We start from the raw sequence: 20,051 nt of genomic DNA on the forward strand, positions 1-20,051 counted from the left end.
CTTGTGATGAGTACTTTGTGTAATATTTGTGAAAGTACTTTATTCCGTTAATAATCACTGGATTCACTTAATGTCAGTTAAATGTATTGACTTGAAGACTTTTTTTAACAGGACTATATTTCCATATTTTAGAAAGAGTTACACTGTCAGAATGTAAGAGTTCCTAAGGCATTTGAAAAATATTTAATTAGCATTCTCTTGGAAAATTTCTTAACCATCATTAATCTAACAAAAATTTGAAGAATATTGGAAGCAAAATTTTGTTTGCATAGAGTATAAAGGTAAGGAACAGAGTTTTAAATGGGGCACACTTTCACAAATATTTGTTTCTGCTTTTTTCATTTGAAAAAATTATTTGAATTTTTAAGTAGATTAAGTGATCCAGAAATTTTGTCATTAAAGAGCAAATAAATATTGTGTTTTCATTTTGTTCATTTTTTTCCTTTTTGTTTTGGGGAGAGACAGCAATGGGGATTTAAGCCATGGGCACTTTACCACTGAGCTACATCTCCAGCACTTTTTATTTTTTTATTTTGAGACAGGGACTCACTAAGTTGCTTAAGGCCTCACTAAATTACTGAGATTGGACTTGAACTTGGGATCCTCCTATTTCAGCCTCCTGGTCACTGGGATTACTAGCATGTGCCACCACTCCTGGCTCATTTTGTTTCTTAGTCAAGAGTGATTAACACTTTTAAAATAAATTAATGACAGAAAATACCAACATGCTTTCCTTTAAACAAGCTTTTGCTTGTGTATTTAATGGTTTTGGTTATTTAAAAACAATTCAATCTTCTTAACTTCAGGAACGCTTAGTAATGGCTATATGCCATTGCATGGCATACATAAATACAAACTTGCATGTCGTAAATATTTGTTAAGTGGGGGACTACAATTTGGAGTTTGCCTTTGTGAATTAGCTTCCAACTCCAGATGTTGTAATTCTCAAAATACGTTTATTTATTGGCTCTTTCCCTTTTTATTTGGCTGGAAGACTGATTGATACCAGTCTTCCTCATATTTAGCCATAAAAATCTGTGAAAACATATTTAGTGGTAAATATTTTGAGCTCCTACAATCTAGCCCTGGTAATTAAATTTCACTAAATTTTCCTGTTTAGTTACTATTCCTATCTTGTTCTGTGTTAGGATGAACAATGCTGCTATAAACCTGAGATATGGGTAAAGGCAAGCTCAATAATTTATTTAAAGCCTTATTATTTACTTACTTTTCTGATGAGTAGGTGTGTGTGTGTATATACACACTATGCATCTATATATTAATTCATTTATAATTAAAAACTGTGGCGCTCATTCTAGTTTTTATTAGAGCTTTATAGTTATACATGGTTTACCTCCCAACAAAATCATACATGCATGTGAATTTGATTTTAGTTTATTATCCCCTCCTTTTACCACCCCTTTACCTTCCCGTCTTCCTCCCCTCCCTAGTTCTTCTTCCTCTACTCTGCTATATTCCTTTTACTTACCTGTTTTTCTATATTTGATTGTTTCTTTTAATATATATATGAAGATGAAATTCCCTGTGGTATTTTTATATATACACATAACATGATTTTTTAGAAATTCATTCCCCATTGCTTCCACTTCCCCATCCCTCCATTCTGCCACTCAGTCCCCTGCTACACTACTAATCTCCCTATGTCTTTCCAATATCCTATTCATCCCTCTTCCTTTTTTTAATTTTATTTAAGCTTCCATATATGAGAAAAAATATTTGACTTTTTTGAGTTTTTCAGTCTGACTATTTCACTTAGCATAGTAGTCTCCATTTCCATTCATTTGTCAGCAAGTACCATAATTTTATTCTTTTCAATGGCTGAGTAAAACTTCATTGTGTATATATACCAAAATTTCTTATTTCATTTGTCTGTTGAAAACCATCTGTGTTGATTCCATAATTTAGCTATTGTGAATTGTGCTGCTATAAATATTTATGTGGCTGTATTGTTATAGCATATTGATTTTAGTTCTTTTGGGAAAATACCAAGAAGTGTGGTAGCTGGTTCATACGGTGGTCCATCCCTAGTTTTTTAAGGAATCTCAGTACTGCTTTTCATAGTGGTGGTACTAGTCTGCAGTCCCACCAACAATGTACAAGTGTACCTTTTTCCTTATAACCTCATTAGCACTTATAACTGTTTGTATTGACCATTGCCATTCTGACTGGAATAGAATCAAATATTATAGTTTTGATTTGTATTTCCCTGATTACTAGAAAGGTTGCACATTTTTCATATATTAGTCATTTGTGTTTCTTCTTTTAAGAAATCTGCATTTAGGTATTGCACATTTATTTATTTTTTGATGTTAAGTCTTATGATGTTATTATATATTCTGAATATTAGTCCCCTATCAGAAGATTAGCTGGAAAAGATTTTCTTCCATTCTGTAGATTCTTTATTCACACTCTTATTAATCATTTCCCTTGCTGTGAAAATGCTTTTTAACTTCATGGCATCCCACTTATTGATTCTTGGTTTTATTTCTGTGCTTTTGGGGTCTTGATAAGGAAGTCAGTGTCAGCAACAATATGATGGAGTGTTGACCCTATGTTTTCTTCTAGCAGTTGCAAGTTTTCTGGTCTAATTCTTAAGTCTTGATCCATTTGGATTGACTTTTGTGCAAGGTGAATAATGGTGATTTAGTTTCATGTTTCTACATATTATTATCCAGTTTTCCCTACCCCATTTGTTAAAAAGGCTATCTTTCTCCAAGATAAATTTTTGGCATTTTTAGTCAAGTATCAAATAGCTGTAAGTAGGTGGGTTTGTCTCTGTGTCTTCTGTTCTAGTGATCTTCATGTTTGTTTTGATGCCAGTGCCATGCTGTTTTTGTTACATGGGTCTGTAGTATAATTTGAGATTGGGTATTGTGATGTCTACTATTTGGCTTTCATTGTTTAGAGTTGCTTTGGCTCTTCTGGGTCTGTTATTCTTCCAAATAAATTTAAGGATTGTTTTTTCTAATTCTTTGCAGAATGTCATTGATATTTGATGGAGATTGGAATTTGTATATGATTTTGATAGTATGGCCATTTTTACAACATTAGTTCTGTCTATCCAAGAACATGGGAGGTCTGTCTTTTAAGATCTTCAGTTTCTTTCTTCGGTGTTCCCTAATTTTCACTGTAGAGCTCTTTCACATCCTTGGTTAGATTAATTCCCATTTTTTGTTGTTGTTGTTGGTTGCTGTTATTGTTTTGCTTTTGTTTTTGAGATTATTGTGAATGGAATGATTTTTCTGATTTCTTCCTCAGCTGAATCATTGTTGGAGTATAGGAAAGCTATTGATTTATGGGTGTTGAGCTTATATCTGCTATTTTGTTGAACTAATTTATAAACTCTATAAGTCTTCTGGTAGAGACTTTGGGGTTTGCTAGATATAGAATCATGTCATCAAGCAGAGATATTTTACTTCTTCTTTTTGTATTTGTAGCTCTCTGATTTCTTTTTCTTGCCTGATCATTCTGGTTAATGTTTTGAGGACTACACTCAATAGCAGTAGTAAAAGTGGACATCCTTGTCTTGTTTCTGATTTTAGAGGAAATGCTTTTAGTTTTTCTCCATTCAATATGATGTTGGCTTTGGGTTTGTCATAAATAGCCTTTATGATGTTGAGGTAAATTTCTTCTATCCCTAGCTTCTCCAGCATTTTTACCATGCTGGAATTTATCAAAGACCTTTTCTGCATCTATTAAGATGATTATGTGATTTCTGTCCTTAATTCTGTTTAAGTAGTAGATTACTTATTTCGATTTGAGTATGTTGAACCATCCTTGGATCCCTGAAATGCGATCCACTTTATCATGGTATGTTATCTTCTTGTTGTATTGTTGAATGTGGTTTACTAATATTTTGTGAAGGATTTTTACATCTATATTCATCAGTAAGATTAGTCTTACAGTTTTCTTGTGTCTTTTTCTGTTTTGGGTATTAAAGTGATATTGGCTTTATAGAACATATTTGGGAGTGTTCCCTCCCTTTCAATTTCATGGAATGATCTGAGAGAGACTGGTGTAGGTTCTTTTTCAAGTTATAATAGAACTCAGCCAAGAATCCATGTGGTCCTGGGCTTTTCTTTTTTGGAGGGCCTTTAATTGATGTTTCAATGTCATTAATTGATATTGGTATGTTTATGTTTTCTATATCTTCTTGGTTTAATTTGGGCAGATCTTATGTGTCTAGAAATTGCTCAGTGACTTCTAGTTTTTCTGTTTTATTGGAATATACATTTTCAAAAATAGTTTTTGATGATCCTCTGGATTTCAGAAGAGTGTGTGCTGACATTTCCTTTTGTATCTGTAAGTTTTTTGATTTGGGTTTTCTCTCTTTTTTTGTAAGATTGGCTAAGGGTCTATCAATTTTGTGTTTTTATTTTTCTTCTTTGTTTAATTGATCCTGTCCATTTTTTTATGCTAAATTTCACTAATTTCGGCTCTGATGTTAATTATTTCCTATATTGTACTGATTTTGGAATTAGTTATTGTTTTTTATGTAAGACCATAAGGTCATAGATAAAAGGTTTCATATGATTGATCTAAGTATAATCTAGGCTAACTAATGAATTAATTAAATAATGCAAGAGAGGGCTATTAATGTGTAAGTTGCATGAATGTTTATGATGTTGAAGTAAATTTCTTGGTGTATGTATACATATATTCAAACCTATCCTTACAGTATGAGTATACAAAACCACACATGCACATTTACATACACAGAAAATCACGCAAAAATGAAAAAATGAATAATACTACAACAATATGAAATAATTTTTTTAAATGAAAAACATTTTAAAATTTAAAAAATAAAAAAATGGGAATGTGAAGGAAGAATGAAATAAGGAAAAGGAAAAGGAAAAAGAAGATAAAAGGAAAGAAAAAGAGAAAGTCTTAATGAGAGAGAGAGCTTGTTTCTACTGCAGTGATCAAATCTGTTGGCAGCAATGGATTTTCAGTCTCTACTTTTATTTTTAACTCTCTATTTTTGGCCACTGTCCTTGCGTTCCTCACCTAGCTGCCAGCTAATTATAGTAGTGCTCACCTTCTAATCTCCCAGTATTGGGTGGGATAGACTGGGGAGTCCTGATGAATTATGTAATCCTATAGTGTAGATGATGCGGACTTCTAGATTGAAATTTCCCTTTTGGGGGGTTTGGACTTTGGAGTTCTGTGGGTAGGTATTTGAGATTTGATCTACTCTGCATACTGACATGGAGCTTCTATCACTGATGGATTTTGGATCTCTGGGGCATCTGGAAAAAATCCACTTTTAGAACATAGGGACCAAGCCTCAGCAGGTTTTACCTTCAACACTATGGATATGAATTATCTGCTTCTTTCGGAATCAGATGCAATTCTGTGGCCACAGTGAGACTCCTCACAGTAGCTCTTATGGGGTGCCAGCCATTATGGGATTTTTCTCCCTTGGGATCCAGATGCTAAGTGGTTCACCTAAAACATTCTTTGGTTCCATTTCAGTCTCTCAGGTTCAGACACCTTTGGGAATTTGTTCTCCGACTGCTGGTAACTTCCCTTATGAGTTTACAAGGTCCCATCTCTGTATGCAGTGTGCAAGCTGCGTGGGGCCAGATTCCAGCTCCCTGGGAAAGTTTTCCTTACCTGCTGGCACGTTCTGGGCTCCGCCCTGGGGGAGGGTTTTCCATGTTGTATTCCTGTGTCTGCCTGTACAGGGCTTCCTGCCCCCACCAAGCGCTTTCACCTCAGTGGACCACTTAGGATTTGTTTTCCCAGAGAAGCTTACCCTACCAACTCATTAGTAAACTGCAGGTTTCCCCAAGTCGATTTTTCTTTATTTTAACATTTCTTTATCTGCTGGTCACTCGGCTCCTTTGTCTTCACTCCTCCATTTCCTCCACTGGTAGCTGAAGCTACACATCTCTAAGGTAGTATTACTTGTACTCAGATTACCAACTTTCTGTAGCTCTGTGTTCTGTTTTCACAGGTCAGTATTATGTTTCATTGAGGTTCCTTTGTAACTTGCCTGCTTTCTAAGTCTGGTGCTGAGGCATTGCTGGGCCTTCCTCCTTTCTGTACTTTGTCATCTTGTTCCTCTACCCATCCTGCTTATTCTAAAACAAAAGGAAAACTTGGAAAATAAGTGAATATAATTAACTGCTTTTAAATTTAATTCAGTAGAGAAATGTACACACACACACACACACACACACACATATATATATATATAATTTTTATTTTGATGCCTAGAAATTCTTATTCTTTTGTTGTTGTTGCTGTTACCAGGGATTGAACCTACAGGCATTTAACCACTGAGCCTACACCCCAGCGCCTTTTATTTTATATTTTGATACAAGATCTCGATAAGTTGCTTAGGGCCTCCGGTAGTTACTGAAGCTGGCTTACAACTTGTGAGCCTCCTGTCTTAGCCTCTTCAGCTGTTGAGATTACGGGTATGAATAACCATACCCAGTTAACTTATAGTTCTTAAAAAAAATGAAAATGATACTAGAACTATTAAAAAATCTGATATAAGTAAATGTGATTATTTTAGTCTTTAAGTTGAAGTCATTCAGTGTTTTGGCACTGAATTCAATTATGTATATAATATTAATATTCACATTTTAAAATTCCATATATATATATATATATATATATATATATATATATAAAATTTTTATTTTCTTTTGTTACTGGGGATTGAACCCAGGGATGTTTTACTTTTGAGTTACACCTCCGACCCCCCTTTTTTTTACATAGGATCTTGCTAAGTTGCTGAGGCTGGCCTCAAACTTGGGACATTCCTGCCTCAGAATCTTGAATTGATGGAATTTTAGGGATGCACCACTGCATCAGACATATGTTTTGAAAAATAGTCAATAATTTCTATGTAATTATTGTTCATTGTACTTTTGCTGTATGCATAAAATGGTTCATAATTATTTTTTAAATCTCTGAAAAGTAAGAGTTAATGGTTGTCTCCAAAAGTAGTATTTTTAGTGTGGGACTATGTTCATCTTCTTATAAATAATTAAGCAAATCCATTTTTAATATAACTTACTATGTTTTAGGAAATATTGACATATGAGAGTACCTGTTTTTTTTTTCTTTTAACCCATTGAGTTTTTTTTCAATATATGTATGCTAACAGCTCTAATGAGGACAAATAACCTTTGATATTTCCTTGTTTAACAAGTAAATTAACAAGTTACAAGCCAAAAGTTGAACGTGGAAAAAAAAGCTATTAAAAATATTTTCCACTCAAACATTATTTTGAAGTATATTTTATGTATGCGGATGTGTGTATATGCACACATGCACAAAAGAGAGTTTAACTTAATACAACATTTCAAATTCTGATGTTATCTTTAGTAGTATTATATTGTTGAAAACTTTTAAGTTTTAGGCCTCTTTTATGCCATGTCTCATTTTATCTTCCCAACCAAGGTTAGATTTGACAGGAGAGGAAACTAATACTGAGGAAGAAACAAAAACAGTAACATAGCAGATGAGGCTACAGTTTTAACTACTAATATATACCCACAGATAAACTTAAGAAAATTGTTAGACAAACACTGTCTGTTTGGGCCTTTTTGTTCCTCTGTAGCAAATTCATTAAAATATTGATTCATGAAGATTTAGCAAGCAGAGCTTGTAGTGAGGAAAAGACAAATAACAATAGTGCAGTGTGTCCGTTCTAAGCTAAGGCTGATGTTGAAACTTGCATCTGTGGGACTGTAGAGGAGGGGCATCTGATCTGTTATTTTAGAAGGGTGGCTTCAAAAGAGAAGTGTTATCAAAACCATGCTGAAGGAATAGAAGGAAACTAGTTAAAGAGACAAAGAGCACCTGAATAGACAGAAAAAAATTACAATGAACAAAACAGAGCAGGACCTTTTTATTTAAACTAAAATTCCTCTGTTGCTAGAGGAGAGAATAAAGGAGGAATGAAAAGTCTAAAATGGCATCTAGGTTCAGCAACTGGGTGGAGGGTGATATCTTTCTAAGATGGTTTGAATGTATTGAAACATTTGTGGGGATATACAACAGAAATGTTCATTTGGCAATTGGGTGTACTGAAAATTTGAACCATAGAACAGAAATATGCATTGCAAATAAAATCTAAGAAAATCTTGGTATGTTTATGGTAAGATTATAGTTAATTCTTACTTTGGTGGTAGAATTAACTTTAAATGCCTTATTTAGCTTTAGAATAATTTATATCCATGAATACATCTAAACACAAAATAACAGCTTCTGTTACTTTTTAGCTTTTTTTCTCAAGATAATTTTTTTTCATTAGGTTATGAAGGTGAGAATCTGATGAAAATACTAAAAGACATTGAAACCAGCACAGAAATCATGTTGGACAGGTGGAAGTTTGAAGTCATACCTAATGACAAAGATGAGAAAGGAGACCCAGTGCCTTACAGTATCATCAACAATTACTTTTCCATTGGTGTGGTAAGATTTTCCACTGCATCTTGGTTTTTTTTTTTTTTTTTTTTTTTTTTTTTTTTTTTTTTTTTTTAACCTGCCTTGGATAAACACTGTATGAAAACTATTACACAATGAAGATATGCTGATTATAAATAATTTATTTTATCTTTGTGTCAGCAAAACACCTCTTCTAATAGGCAATAATAAAGCTTATGAATTTATTTAAAGTCAGAATATCAGCAATTTATAAAATTTTTATGTGTTAAACAAAGGAAAGTGATCCATTTTTTCAGCCTGACCATTTTTTGTTACTAAATTGAAGCTTAGAATGGTTTATAAGATATGACAATCTTAATTGTTGAGGAATTGATCATTTTACAATTCTTTTATTTACATGTATTTATCCAATAATTATGCAGGTAAAAATACATATATGATAGCATTGTATTGCATTTGATGTATGTATTTCAGTATAAATCTTACATCTTATCTCTCTCTGTGTCTTTGTCTCTCTCTCTACTCTTTCTCTGTCTCTCTCTGTCTCTCTCTCTCTCTCTCTCTCTCTCTCTCTCACACACACACACACACACACACACACACTATAAAAAGTAGCAGTTGAGTCTGTTAAATGAAGGGTCAAGCTACCTCTGTAAGCGTCCTTGAGAAAATTATTTAATCTGAATGTATTCATTTACTAGTACCATGTTATTTATTTCCTTTCTTAGAAAGTTACATATAATATAATTATAATTTAAGGACTTCAAATAATGCTACATAATAAAGACAAAATACACAATGAATTAATACTTTGATGGTTATTATTATTGCAATGTATTTGTAATGTATCTTGATCCTGAGAAGTTCTTGTTATGGTTTGGATTTTGAATGTCCCCCAAAGGCTCATGTGTTGAAGGCTTGGCCCCAAGGGCAGCAATTTTCAGAGGTAGTGCTTTATGAAAGTAATTGTATCATGGGACTGTGACTTCATCCATGGATTAGTTCACTGAGAGTTTTAAAACTTGATAACATTAATGGGAGGTGGTGGAAAAAGTAGGAAGTGGAGCCTAGCTGGAAGAAGTTGGTTGATCACTGAAGGAGTTCACTAGAAGGACATATCTTGTCTCCAGCCCCTTCCTTACTCTCTCTGCTTCCTGGCTACTAAGAGGAGAATAGCTTTCCTCTGCCACATCAACCATCATGTCTCTACCTCACTACAAGTCTCAAAGCAGTGGAGCCAGCTGACTATAGATAGAAACCTCTGGAAAGTGAACCAAAATAAACTATCCTCCTTTAAATTATTATTTTCTGGTATTTTGGTCACAGTGATAAAAGCAAACAAACAAACAAAACAAATACAGCCTTCCTATCATATTGGTATGAAACAGTATTTTCAGTTGTTTTATTAGTGTGTACCTTCAGCATAACCTGATTCACTCATTTGAGTGTACTTTTAATGATTTTAATATTTTATCCCTATTTTAGGATATTTTAACAGCCAAACAAGAACTCTAATCCCCATTTGTAAACAGTTTTAACTCCCTCCCCCAATGTTAAGCAATAACTAATCTGTTTTCTAATGCTTGTTTTAAGGACATTTTATATGAAGGAAATCATGTACTATATGGTCTTTTTCATCTTGATTCTTTACATAACATTTGCTTGAAGTTCATTCATGTAAACTATGTGAATGCTATTTTCCTTTTTATTGCTGAATGATAATTCATTATATGTGTGTATTATACATTATTCCTTCACCAACAGATGGCTATTTTGATTGTTTACAGTCTTTGGATATTATGAATGATGTTAATTTTTAAAATCTCTTTAGGAATTTTTTATCATTTGTTTTGGTTACTATAATTTTTAACTCCAGAATTTTCATTTTTTAATCATTTCTTATCTTTAATTAGAATTTTTATGTGTGAAGAATCATTGTTGCTGTACTTTCCTTTATTCTTTAAGTATGGTTAACTTTAGTTTTTTGACATGATTATAATAGCTATTATGAAGTCTTTGCTAAGTCCAACACCAGGGACCCAAACATACTTTCATATTCTTTTGCATATTTTTGTTGGAAACTAGAAATTGTATTTGTATGTCTTAACGACTCTGGATTTTCATTCTTCTGCATGGACTGTCAATGCTTTCTTGTTTAGTGACTTTTCTGTGGAGACTTTCTCCTCCGTGGTGTACCCATGCTGTTGCCTCAATTTTTTTTTTAATCTTATTTTGTTTTGATCCTGGCTTCCAAGATATCAATCCTGTATCAGTATAGTTAACTAGAAGTTGTACTCAAACATTTTGAGGTAGTACATCTTTTCCCCTTTGCTTTTAGATGGAACCATGTGTTCTTTGAGGATCATATTCAAAGTTCAAAAAATTATACATCAGGTTTAGTTTTTTTCTCTTCTGTCTATTTACATGTCCTCTCATTTAAGCAGTGATATGAAAATAACCAAGATTTCCTTTGCTTTCTCTAACAGTGTATCTCCACCCATTGTGACTATCTCATTCCCAAAGCCTACTGTTAAATTTCTGGCTAGTTTACTGGATAGTCACTTCTCTTAATCAGTCTTGAAAATTAAGGCACTGACCTCTCTTGTTCATTTGCCATAAAGATTACTACTGTTTCAGACAACTCTCAAATAATGGAGATTTTTTTGATAGGCATTCACTAAAACATAAATAAATATAAAGCTTTTTAAACATGGTAAATGAAGTGAAAGAAACAAAAGTTACCATGACCTAGAATAAGGGACATCAACTTTAGATCTGATAGTCAGGAATGGCTTATATAAAAATTTTCATTTAAGAATGAGATCTGAAGAATACTGAGCTGGACACCAAAGAGATAGAAAGAACATACCAGGTCTATATAGTTGTATGTGAAGGGCTCGAGGTGAGAAAGAGCTTTGTGTCTTCAAAGACCACTTAGACCAGTGTGCCTGGAGCATAGAGGGAGAGTGGGAGTGAATGACATGAAAGGCATCTGTAGAAATGGCTGCAGTCTGGTCTGTAAGGCTCTTGGAAGCTATTGAATTTGTCATTTTAGTGATAAGCCACTGAAGGTTTGAATGATTATAATTGAGAAATAAAGTAGTACAGTTTATGGATAGCAGGATATCTTCTACTAGAGGTGAGAGTCAGACATTAATTGAAAGACAGACAAAACAAGTATCATAGAAATGATAATACAACTTTAAATATTTCCTTTTAAACCTATAAATATAATAGAATTGGTCAACGTATTCTAAAAAGCCCAGCCAATATTCTTTCTTCAAATACAGGCCATTCACTAGAGTTTTTCACACTTTGATATATAAATCACACTCCACAATAAGCCACCTATGATTGCCAATTCAGTTTCTTGAAAGTGGAACAAAAAATCAGAAAACACTAAAATAGCAATATATTCCATTTTGTTCTGGATTTTTACAATTATTTTTAATAATTATTAATAATTATCTCTCAGATGTAATTAAAGAGCAAAATTCCAGCATTATACTTACAACAGCCTTCCCACAGCAATTGACTTGTTTCCATAAAAACATATTTATAATCATATATTCTTTTTATATGTAATTAAATATTATTAAACCCAAAATTTGCATAAACAGGTTTGGAAATAGCATCAATGACTTGATAATCATACCTCAAAATGGGAAAAATGTTCAAGTTTATAGATAGTATCTTAACAACAATCTTTTATGACTTATGGAGAAAAATATTTGTTAATATGACAAGTCACTTCAAGAAAGTCAATTAAAAGAACTACTCTATTAAAAATTATTCCAGTTGCCTCATGGAGATTTACAGGAATGGAAGCAAAGAGGCCAGTTTAGCATATCTTATTCAGTCAGGGACAGGTAAAGACACTAAGAGTCATGATCACTGAAATAATTGGATATACTTAAAAAATATTTTGAAAACAGAATTCATAGTGTTAAAAGGATGAAAGAAAAGAAAGCTTCAGGGCTTAATCTTCAAGACTAAGTTTCAAGACAAAGTTTTAATTATGGGATTTTGTGTTTAAAAGTCTGTGGTTACCCTCCATGGAGAACCATCAGTGGCAAATTATCTGGGACTAGTCTGTCCATGATTCACTCATTAATCTTGCAGTTTATTCTGGCTACTGGTATGATTATGATATGCTGTTTGGTCATGACTTTATCACATGTTGGTGGAAGAATTCTCAGTAGTCAGAGGATTAACCCCACTGTTCAAACACCATTCAAGCCTTTGCATCAAGTTTGTGAATGATTCATTGGTCAAAGAATGTCACATGGCTAAGCTTAGATACAAGGAGTGGAAAGACAAACTTGTTCTGTCGATGGAATATAGTCACTGTGCAAAAAAGTGTACAGTCAGAAAATGGATGAAAAGTTTGCCCATTATTTTACATCTATTGCAGCAAATACTTAAATCAGTATACACTGATGTAATTAATGGTAAATAGTTCAAAAAGAAGAAACTAAACTTTAGGATAAAACCTCAAGATTTATTAATACCTAGATATTTGCTAGAGAAGGAGGATCTGGGAACTTCCCTGAAAAGTAAAGGCAAATGAAGCAGAAGGAAAATTAAAGAATAAGATGTTTAGGTAGACAAAAGATTATTTCAAGAAGACAATGGCTTACTAGATGAAAACTGCCAAGAAATCTGATAAATTAGAATGAATAAATGGAGAAATTTGGACAATAAAGTTAACTTTTAAAAGACTAATGTTTTTGTCCTAATTTTTTTCAACTGATATAATATTTGTATATATTACTTTAAGTAATATGTGATTTTTTGATATATATTGTAGAATTAGGTTAAACATATTTACTTAGCTGTATTCTTCATAGTGAAAACTTTTTAAAAATCCCTTTTTCTATAGTTTTGAGATATAAGTACCCACCTAGTCATATGTAAAATGTAAAAATGGTGTAAAATAGCCCACCAAAATTTCTTACTCCTACTTAGTGCAATTTAGTATCCATTGATCAAACTTTTCTCCCCCCCCCCATTCTTCCTACTCTTCCTAGCCTTTGGTATCCCCTATTTTATTCTCAACTTTCATGAAATCAACTTTTTAAGTTCTTATATAAGTTCATGCAGTGCTTTCTATGCCAGCCTTATTTAATGAAACAAAGTGATCACCAACTCCATCCATATTGTCACAAATATTAGGATTTCATTATTTTTATGGCTGAATAATATTTTATGGTATATATGTACCACATTTTCTTTATCCATTCATTAGTTTATTGATACTTAGGTTGTTTAAAACTTTTGACTATTGTGGATAGTGCTACATTTTTAAAAATGGGAAGGTAAGTATTTCCTCAACATACTGATTTCATTTCCTTGGGATAGATATCCATTAATATGATTGCTGTATCATACAGTAGTTCTATTTTAAATAATAATAAAGAAGGAAAATTTTATTTGTGTACTTATTTACTGTGGTATTGGGATTGAACCCAGGGCCTTGCATATGCTAAGCAAGTACCCTGTGCCTGAGCTATATACCCAGCCCAGGAATTTTTACCAGAAGTTTTAAAATTTTTTTTGATATTAAAGTAAAAATAACAGGAGTGATGTCAGCAACATGGCATCTTTACTGCCCTAATCTCCCCCAAAACACCACTGTAACAATAACTCAAAGATGAATTCTCAGTGATAAATCAGAAATGAAGTAAAAGGCTCCTGCACCTTGTGAGAATAAAAACAAGACTCACTGAGGTTGGTACAGAGATTCAGGATACCCCTGTGTTAAAGACCCTAACTCTGGCATAGCTCCAGATGATTAGGGAGAAACCTGTTAACATCAGTTTCATCTCAAAGAAGGAATTGGTTGGTTTCCTTGTTCAGCACCTTAACTTTTTTAAGTTTTCTTCAAAGAGGATTGGCTTCTGTCTTGCTAATTTTGGAGCTCTGATGAATCTGGCACAGTTTGTTTAGTCATCTAGGGAAAAACAGAGCAGGGACTTAGCCTGGTTGACAACATTGATCCTTCACACTGCTCAGCAAAGAACAAGTGAATGAAAAATTCTAGCTTTCAGTTTCCATTTGGGAAAGCATAATCCATACATCTAATGCCTAAATTTATCCAGGACTTCCCTAAAAACTAGCATCTGTCTCACTAGTCTTCAAACTCTGACAGGTTCAACATAGGTCTACAGTTCTGGAGGAGAACAGAAATGGAGAATTTGTCTGTTACAAACCAAAACTCCCATTTTATGCATAAGCACACAGCAATCAGACAAAAATACTGCTTCCACTTCTCCCTAGAGAGTCAAAGAGTTGGTCAAGTCTTCAAGACCTCACATCTGGTTAATCAGTGAGGCTTTCTGCATAAAATTAGTCTGTGAGGACTGGGAGGGACAGCTGTCAACTGTGATGATACTACTGATACAGAACACTAAGGAAAATGAAGAACTAGGCAATAGTGTTTTAAGCATATAAACAAAATAATTCTCCAGAAGCCCATCCTAAATAAATATTTATATGATTTACTTGACAGAGAATGAAAAATAACTTTCATTAATAATAACTTTCACTGAATTCAAAAGAACAATGAATAAACAAGGATACATTTTCAACAAAATGATAAAAAATATCAAGTAAAAACCCTGAAACTGAAGAACATAATAAGTGAACTGAAAATTCATCAGAAGCATTCAGCAGTAAAGTAGATCAAGCACAAAAAAAGGATAACTTGAAGACAGATCACTGGAAAATATTATCAAAAATGCCAAAGGAAAAAAAAAAGGAATGAATTGAAGAATGAGAATGAAAAATGAAAAGAAAAAGGAAGAGTGAAGAAAACTTAGGACACTTATGGAATACCATCAAGTGGACTAAGGTATACACTCTGGATATCTCAGGAGAGGAGAGAAATAACCAAAACTATTCAAAGAATTAGCTCTTATACTTATTAGCTGTGGAGAAGAAAATAGACAACAAGATCCAAGAAGCCTAAGTACAGATGAATAAGATGAACTAAAAAAAGCACACTGAACACATTAAAATCAGATTGTTAAAATTATGAGACCAAGAGAACTTTAAAAGCAGCAAAAGGAAAGTGACTTGTCACAAGCAAGGGAAAAACTATCAAATTAACTGATGACGTTTGCATGGGAATTTCAAAGTCATTAGAGAGCGGGAGGATATATTTAAACTGTTGTGCGATGGCGGGGTGTGAGAGGACTGCCAACAAAAAATAATTATACACCGTAAAGCTGTCCCCTGAAATGAAGGACAAAGAAAATCTCAGACAACAAAACTGAGAGAGTTCATTGCCACTAGAAATGCCTTACCGGAAATGCTTAATATAGTTGTTTAAGTTGAAAAAATTGTAATGCTAACCAGCAACAAAACAGCACAAGAAAAGATGACATCCATTAATAAAGGTAAACACAGGAGGCTGTACTCCATAATGTTAATGGGTAAATCACTTATAATTCCAGTACAAAAGTTAAAAGCAAAAAGCACTAAAAAATAACTATTACTAAAAATATATAAATTAGAACATATAATATGAAAAGATGTAAAATGTGATAAAGGCATAAAACATGACATGAGAAGTTAAAATACAGTTTTTTCACACAGTTCAACTTAAGTTGTTCTCATCTTAAAATAGAAATACCCTTTCTATGTGCAGGTAACAAAACTAGAAATCAATAGCAAATCTGAAAATTTCAAAAATACAGTAATTACAGTAATACAGTAATACAGTAGATGGGGTAGAGAGAGAAGATGTGAGGGAAGGGGAGGGGGGATAGTAGGGGATAGGAAAGGTAGCAGAATACAACAGTTACTAATAGGGCATTATGTAAAATTGTGGATGTGTAAACGACGTGATTCTGCAATCTGCATTTGGGGTAAAAATTGGGAGTTCATAACCCACTTCAATCTAATGTATGAAATATGATATGTCAAGAGCTTTGTAATGTTGTGAACAACCAATAAAAAAAGAAAAAAAATACAGTAATTAAAAAACATACTCAAAAACATCCCTTTTATCAACAAAGAAATCAAACGAGCAATTAGAAAAGATCTCAAGAAAAATGAAAATTAAAATATAACTCACCAATATTAAGGTTTGCTGTAAAACTAACAGGGTGGTTCATGTTTGAACATGTGCATTAATAATAAGCATCCTAACACTGTAAAAAAAATTTAGAATAAATCAAGTCCAAAGTTAAAAGAAAATGGCAAATCTATAGGAGAAATAAGTGAAATGGAAAATTTTTTAAAATAGAAAAAATCATGAAACTAAAGGGCTTTTTAAAAGAAATTAATTATAATTGACAAATCCTTAGGTAGAATAAGAAAAAAAGAAGACTCAAATGAATACAACAATAAATTAAAGAAGATACATTGTAAGTGATACAACATACATTTTAAAAAGGGACTATTAAAAACAAATTGAACAAGCTAGAGAAAAAAAGTTTCTAGAAACAAAGTATCCATTATGAAAAAATAATATGAACAGATATATAAATTACATGGCAATTGAATCACTAACAGAAAAACTACCCAACAAAGGATATATGGAACTAGATAGCTTCACTAGGGAATTTTGTCAAACATTTAAAGATGTAATGCTAATATTTCTCATATTCTTCCAAAAAAAATCGAAAAATAATATTGTTAAAAAGTCCGTACCACACAATGCAATCTACAAATGCAACGTAAAATCTACAAAATAGCCAAATGACATTTGTTTTATAGAAACAGGAAAAAAAACATAAATTCATATGTAAACACAAAATTCCACAAATTAATTTCAAACAAAGCAAGAGAATTCACTTCCTGAATTCATACTATATTACAAAGCAACAGTAATTCACAAAGAATGGCACTGGCATAAAGACAGTCATATCAACAATTGGAACAATATATATAATAGGTTGCCAAAATATACAATAGAAAAAGGAAAATGTCTTTAAAATACTGTTGAGCAAACTGGATATTCATAGTTAAAAGAATGACATTGAACCCGTATAGCACACACACAAATTAAAGTAGATTAATGAATTAAGTGCTTACTTGAGACTGTAAAACTCCTGGAAGAAAATGGATGAGGAAACTTTATTGACTTTGGTGTTGGCACTGATTATTTAAATACGCCACCAAAAGCACAGGCAGCAAAACCAAAAATAAGTAAGACTATATCAAACTAAAATGCTTTTGCATAGCAAAGGAATTAACCCACAGAGTGAAGCCAGTTGATGGAATGGGAGAATGCATGTGCTAATTGTTTATATGATAAGTGGTTGATCCTCAAGAAAAAATAAAGAACTCCCATAATTGAATAGCAATAAATAAATACTAATAACATTATTATAAAACAAGCAAAGGAATTGCATAAATGTTTCTCTAAAGAAGACATTTAAAATAATGAACAGCTATATGAAAATATGCTTAATATCACTAATCATCATGGAAATTTAAATCAAAATCACAATGAGATATCACTTTATGCCTATAAGGATAGCTATTTTCCAAAAAATAAAGATGATTAGTATAGCCAAGGATGTGGGGAATTGGGACTCTTGCAGAGTTGGTGTGAATCAAAATGGTGAATCCATTATTAGAAACAGTGTGGAAGTTTCTTAGAAAGTTAAAAATATAGTTATCATGTAGTATAGCAATCCCACTTTTTGGTGTACATCTCAGAAGATTGAAATCAGGATCTTGAAAAGATTATCCCTCCTGTATTTACTGTAGCACTTGTCAACATCCAAGGTGTAAGAAGAAATATTTTTCTAATATTTGAATAATGTTATAGAACAACATATATAGAAACAACAAAAAATGATGTAGAAAAAATACCAATGACCAATGATAGATTAATTATAAAGAAAATGTGATATCTTTATATAAATGAATATCATTTGCCTTAAAAAGAAGGAAATTCTTCAATAAAATATGCAACAACAAGGACGAGCCTTGTGGGCATTATCTGGGTGAAATAAACTAATCACGGAAAACAAAATACTGCATATTTTTACTTATTTGAGGTACCTAAAATAGATCTACAAAACTGAATAATGAATAGTGGTTACCAGGGCTGTGGGCAGGGAAAGTCAAGAATTATTAGTCAATGAGCATAAAGTTTCAGTCAAACATATAAGTTCTAGAGATCTCTAAATCATTTATTCAAACTGTAGTCAGTAATAATGTTCACTATTTTACTATAAAATTTTATAAAGAGGGTAGACATCATGTAATGTGTTCTGAGAAAATAACAAAGGAAGAGAGAAATAGATCTTACTATTCTTTCAAGAAATACGATACAAATATAATGTAAACAGAGAGAAAATTCATTAACAATAATATAGTGAGTCTATACATGCATTGGAAAGAATATACATAAACTCATTATTTACATATATTCTATAGATAATAATACAAATATGTACATGTAAATGGCAAGAATATGGATAACTATATGTATGTGTAATCAATGGAACTGTTATGTGTATAGATGTAGATATAGAAAATGTAAACAATAAATATATCTATAATTCTTTTGAGAAAGATCTATAAAAAAGAACACCTTGGAAATTTGATTATCACAAACAGGTAAATAATAAAATATAAAACATTAAGAATGATAAACAATGTGAATCAAAAATTTAAGGCTATATTTCAGGAAAATCATCTTAATAATTTCTTCATACTGTAATAATAAATTTGTAGAGATTCTAAATGATAATTATTTGACCAAATTAGCATAAAGCCAGGTATTGGCACCAATGAAAAGACATTAAAATATTTAGAAATTTAATGATTTCAATTAAATATTACTCTAAATTTTTCAGATAAAATGAAAATAAAAAATGAATTGGCATTGCTTAGATGTTAATCTATAATGGCAGAGTTCGTAGCAAAGCCTACTAAAGTATGTCCCAAACTGTACAGAAACAAAAATTACAGTCATAATGGTTTTATACTTTTTAAAAAAGTTTTTTAAATTATAAAGTATAATAAAATATTCAAATAATCAAAGACCAAGGAGAAATGCACAAAACAAACAAAAATTACACTGAATTAATGACAGTAAGATACCTTGGGAGGAAACACAACAATAGTAATTCTGTATAAAACACAGTCTTATCTTCCAAATAAGTAAATAGAATATATAGAAAACTGGCAAGAACATTTTTAACAGAAAGAAATGAATACACAACATAATTAATTCAAGATATAACCAAAGCTCTGGAAAATATTTAAGTTATTATGAGTACATCAACTGTGTTTTTCTGGAAATACAGAATAAATTCAATATTTTTTATCCAAATATAAGGAACTGAAATTTGTTGAAGAGGGAAGAGTAGCATGTAAGCCAATTGATCTCAAACTTCAGCATATTATCAGAATGATGTGAAGAGCTTTACAAAATGCCAAATTGCCACCATTCACATTTGTTAAATTTAGTATGTCTGAGATGAAGTCCAAAAATTTAAATGTCTAACAAGATCCCAAGTTATCCCAGTATTGCTTGTCTAGTATCACCCTTCAAGAACCCCTGCTTTCAGCATATAGCCAAAGGGGAAAATGTAAAACTGTAGTAATAGAATTACTAAAGCTGGGTTCTATTCAATTTACCCATCATAGCA

General features: G+C 32.1%; 1 protein-coding gene across 1 annotated transcript in view; it reads left to right on the forward strand.

The window, feature by feature from the left end:
* Positions 1 to 20,051, forward strand: part of DGKB (diacylglycerol kinase beta) — a 680,640-nt gene that overhangs the window by 292,163 nt on the left and 368,426 nt on the right. Inside the window, exon 20 of the mRNA XM_081286832.1 lies at positions 8,300 to 8,460. Coding sequence (XP_081142958.1) covers positions 8,300 to 8,460 — 161 coding nt within the window. The remainder of the gene's footprint in view (positions 1 to 8,299; positions 8,461 to 20,051) is intronic.

The sequence above is a fragment of the Spermophilus citellus genome (assembly GCF_964194105.1).
Source record: "Spermophilus citellus genome assembly, chromosome: 3".
In the NCBI taxonomy this organism is placed as follows: Eukaryota; Metazoa; Chordata; class Mammalia; order Rodentia; family Sciuridae; genus Spermophilus; species Spermophilus citellus.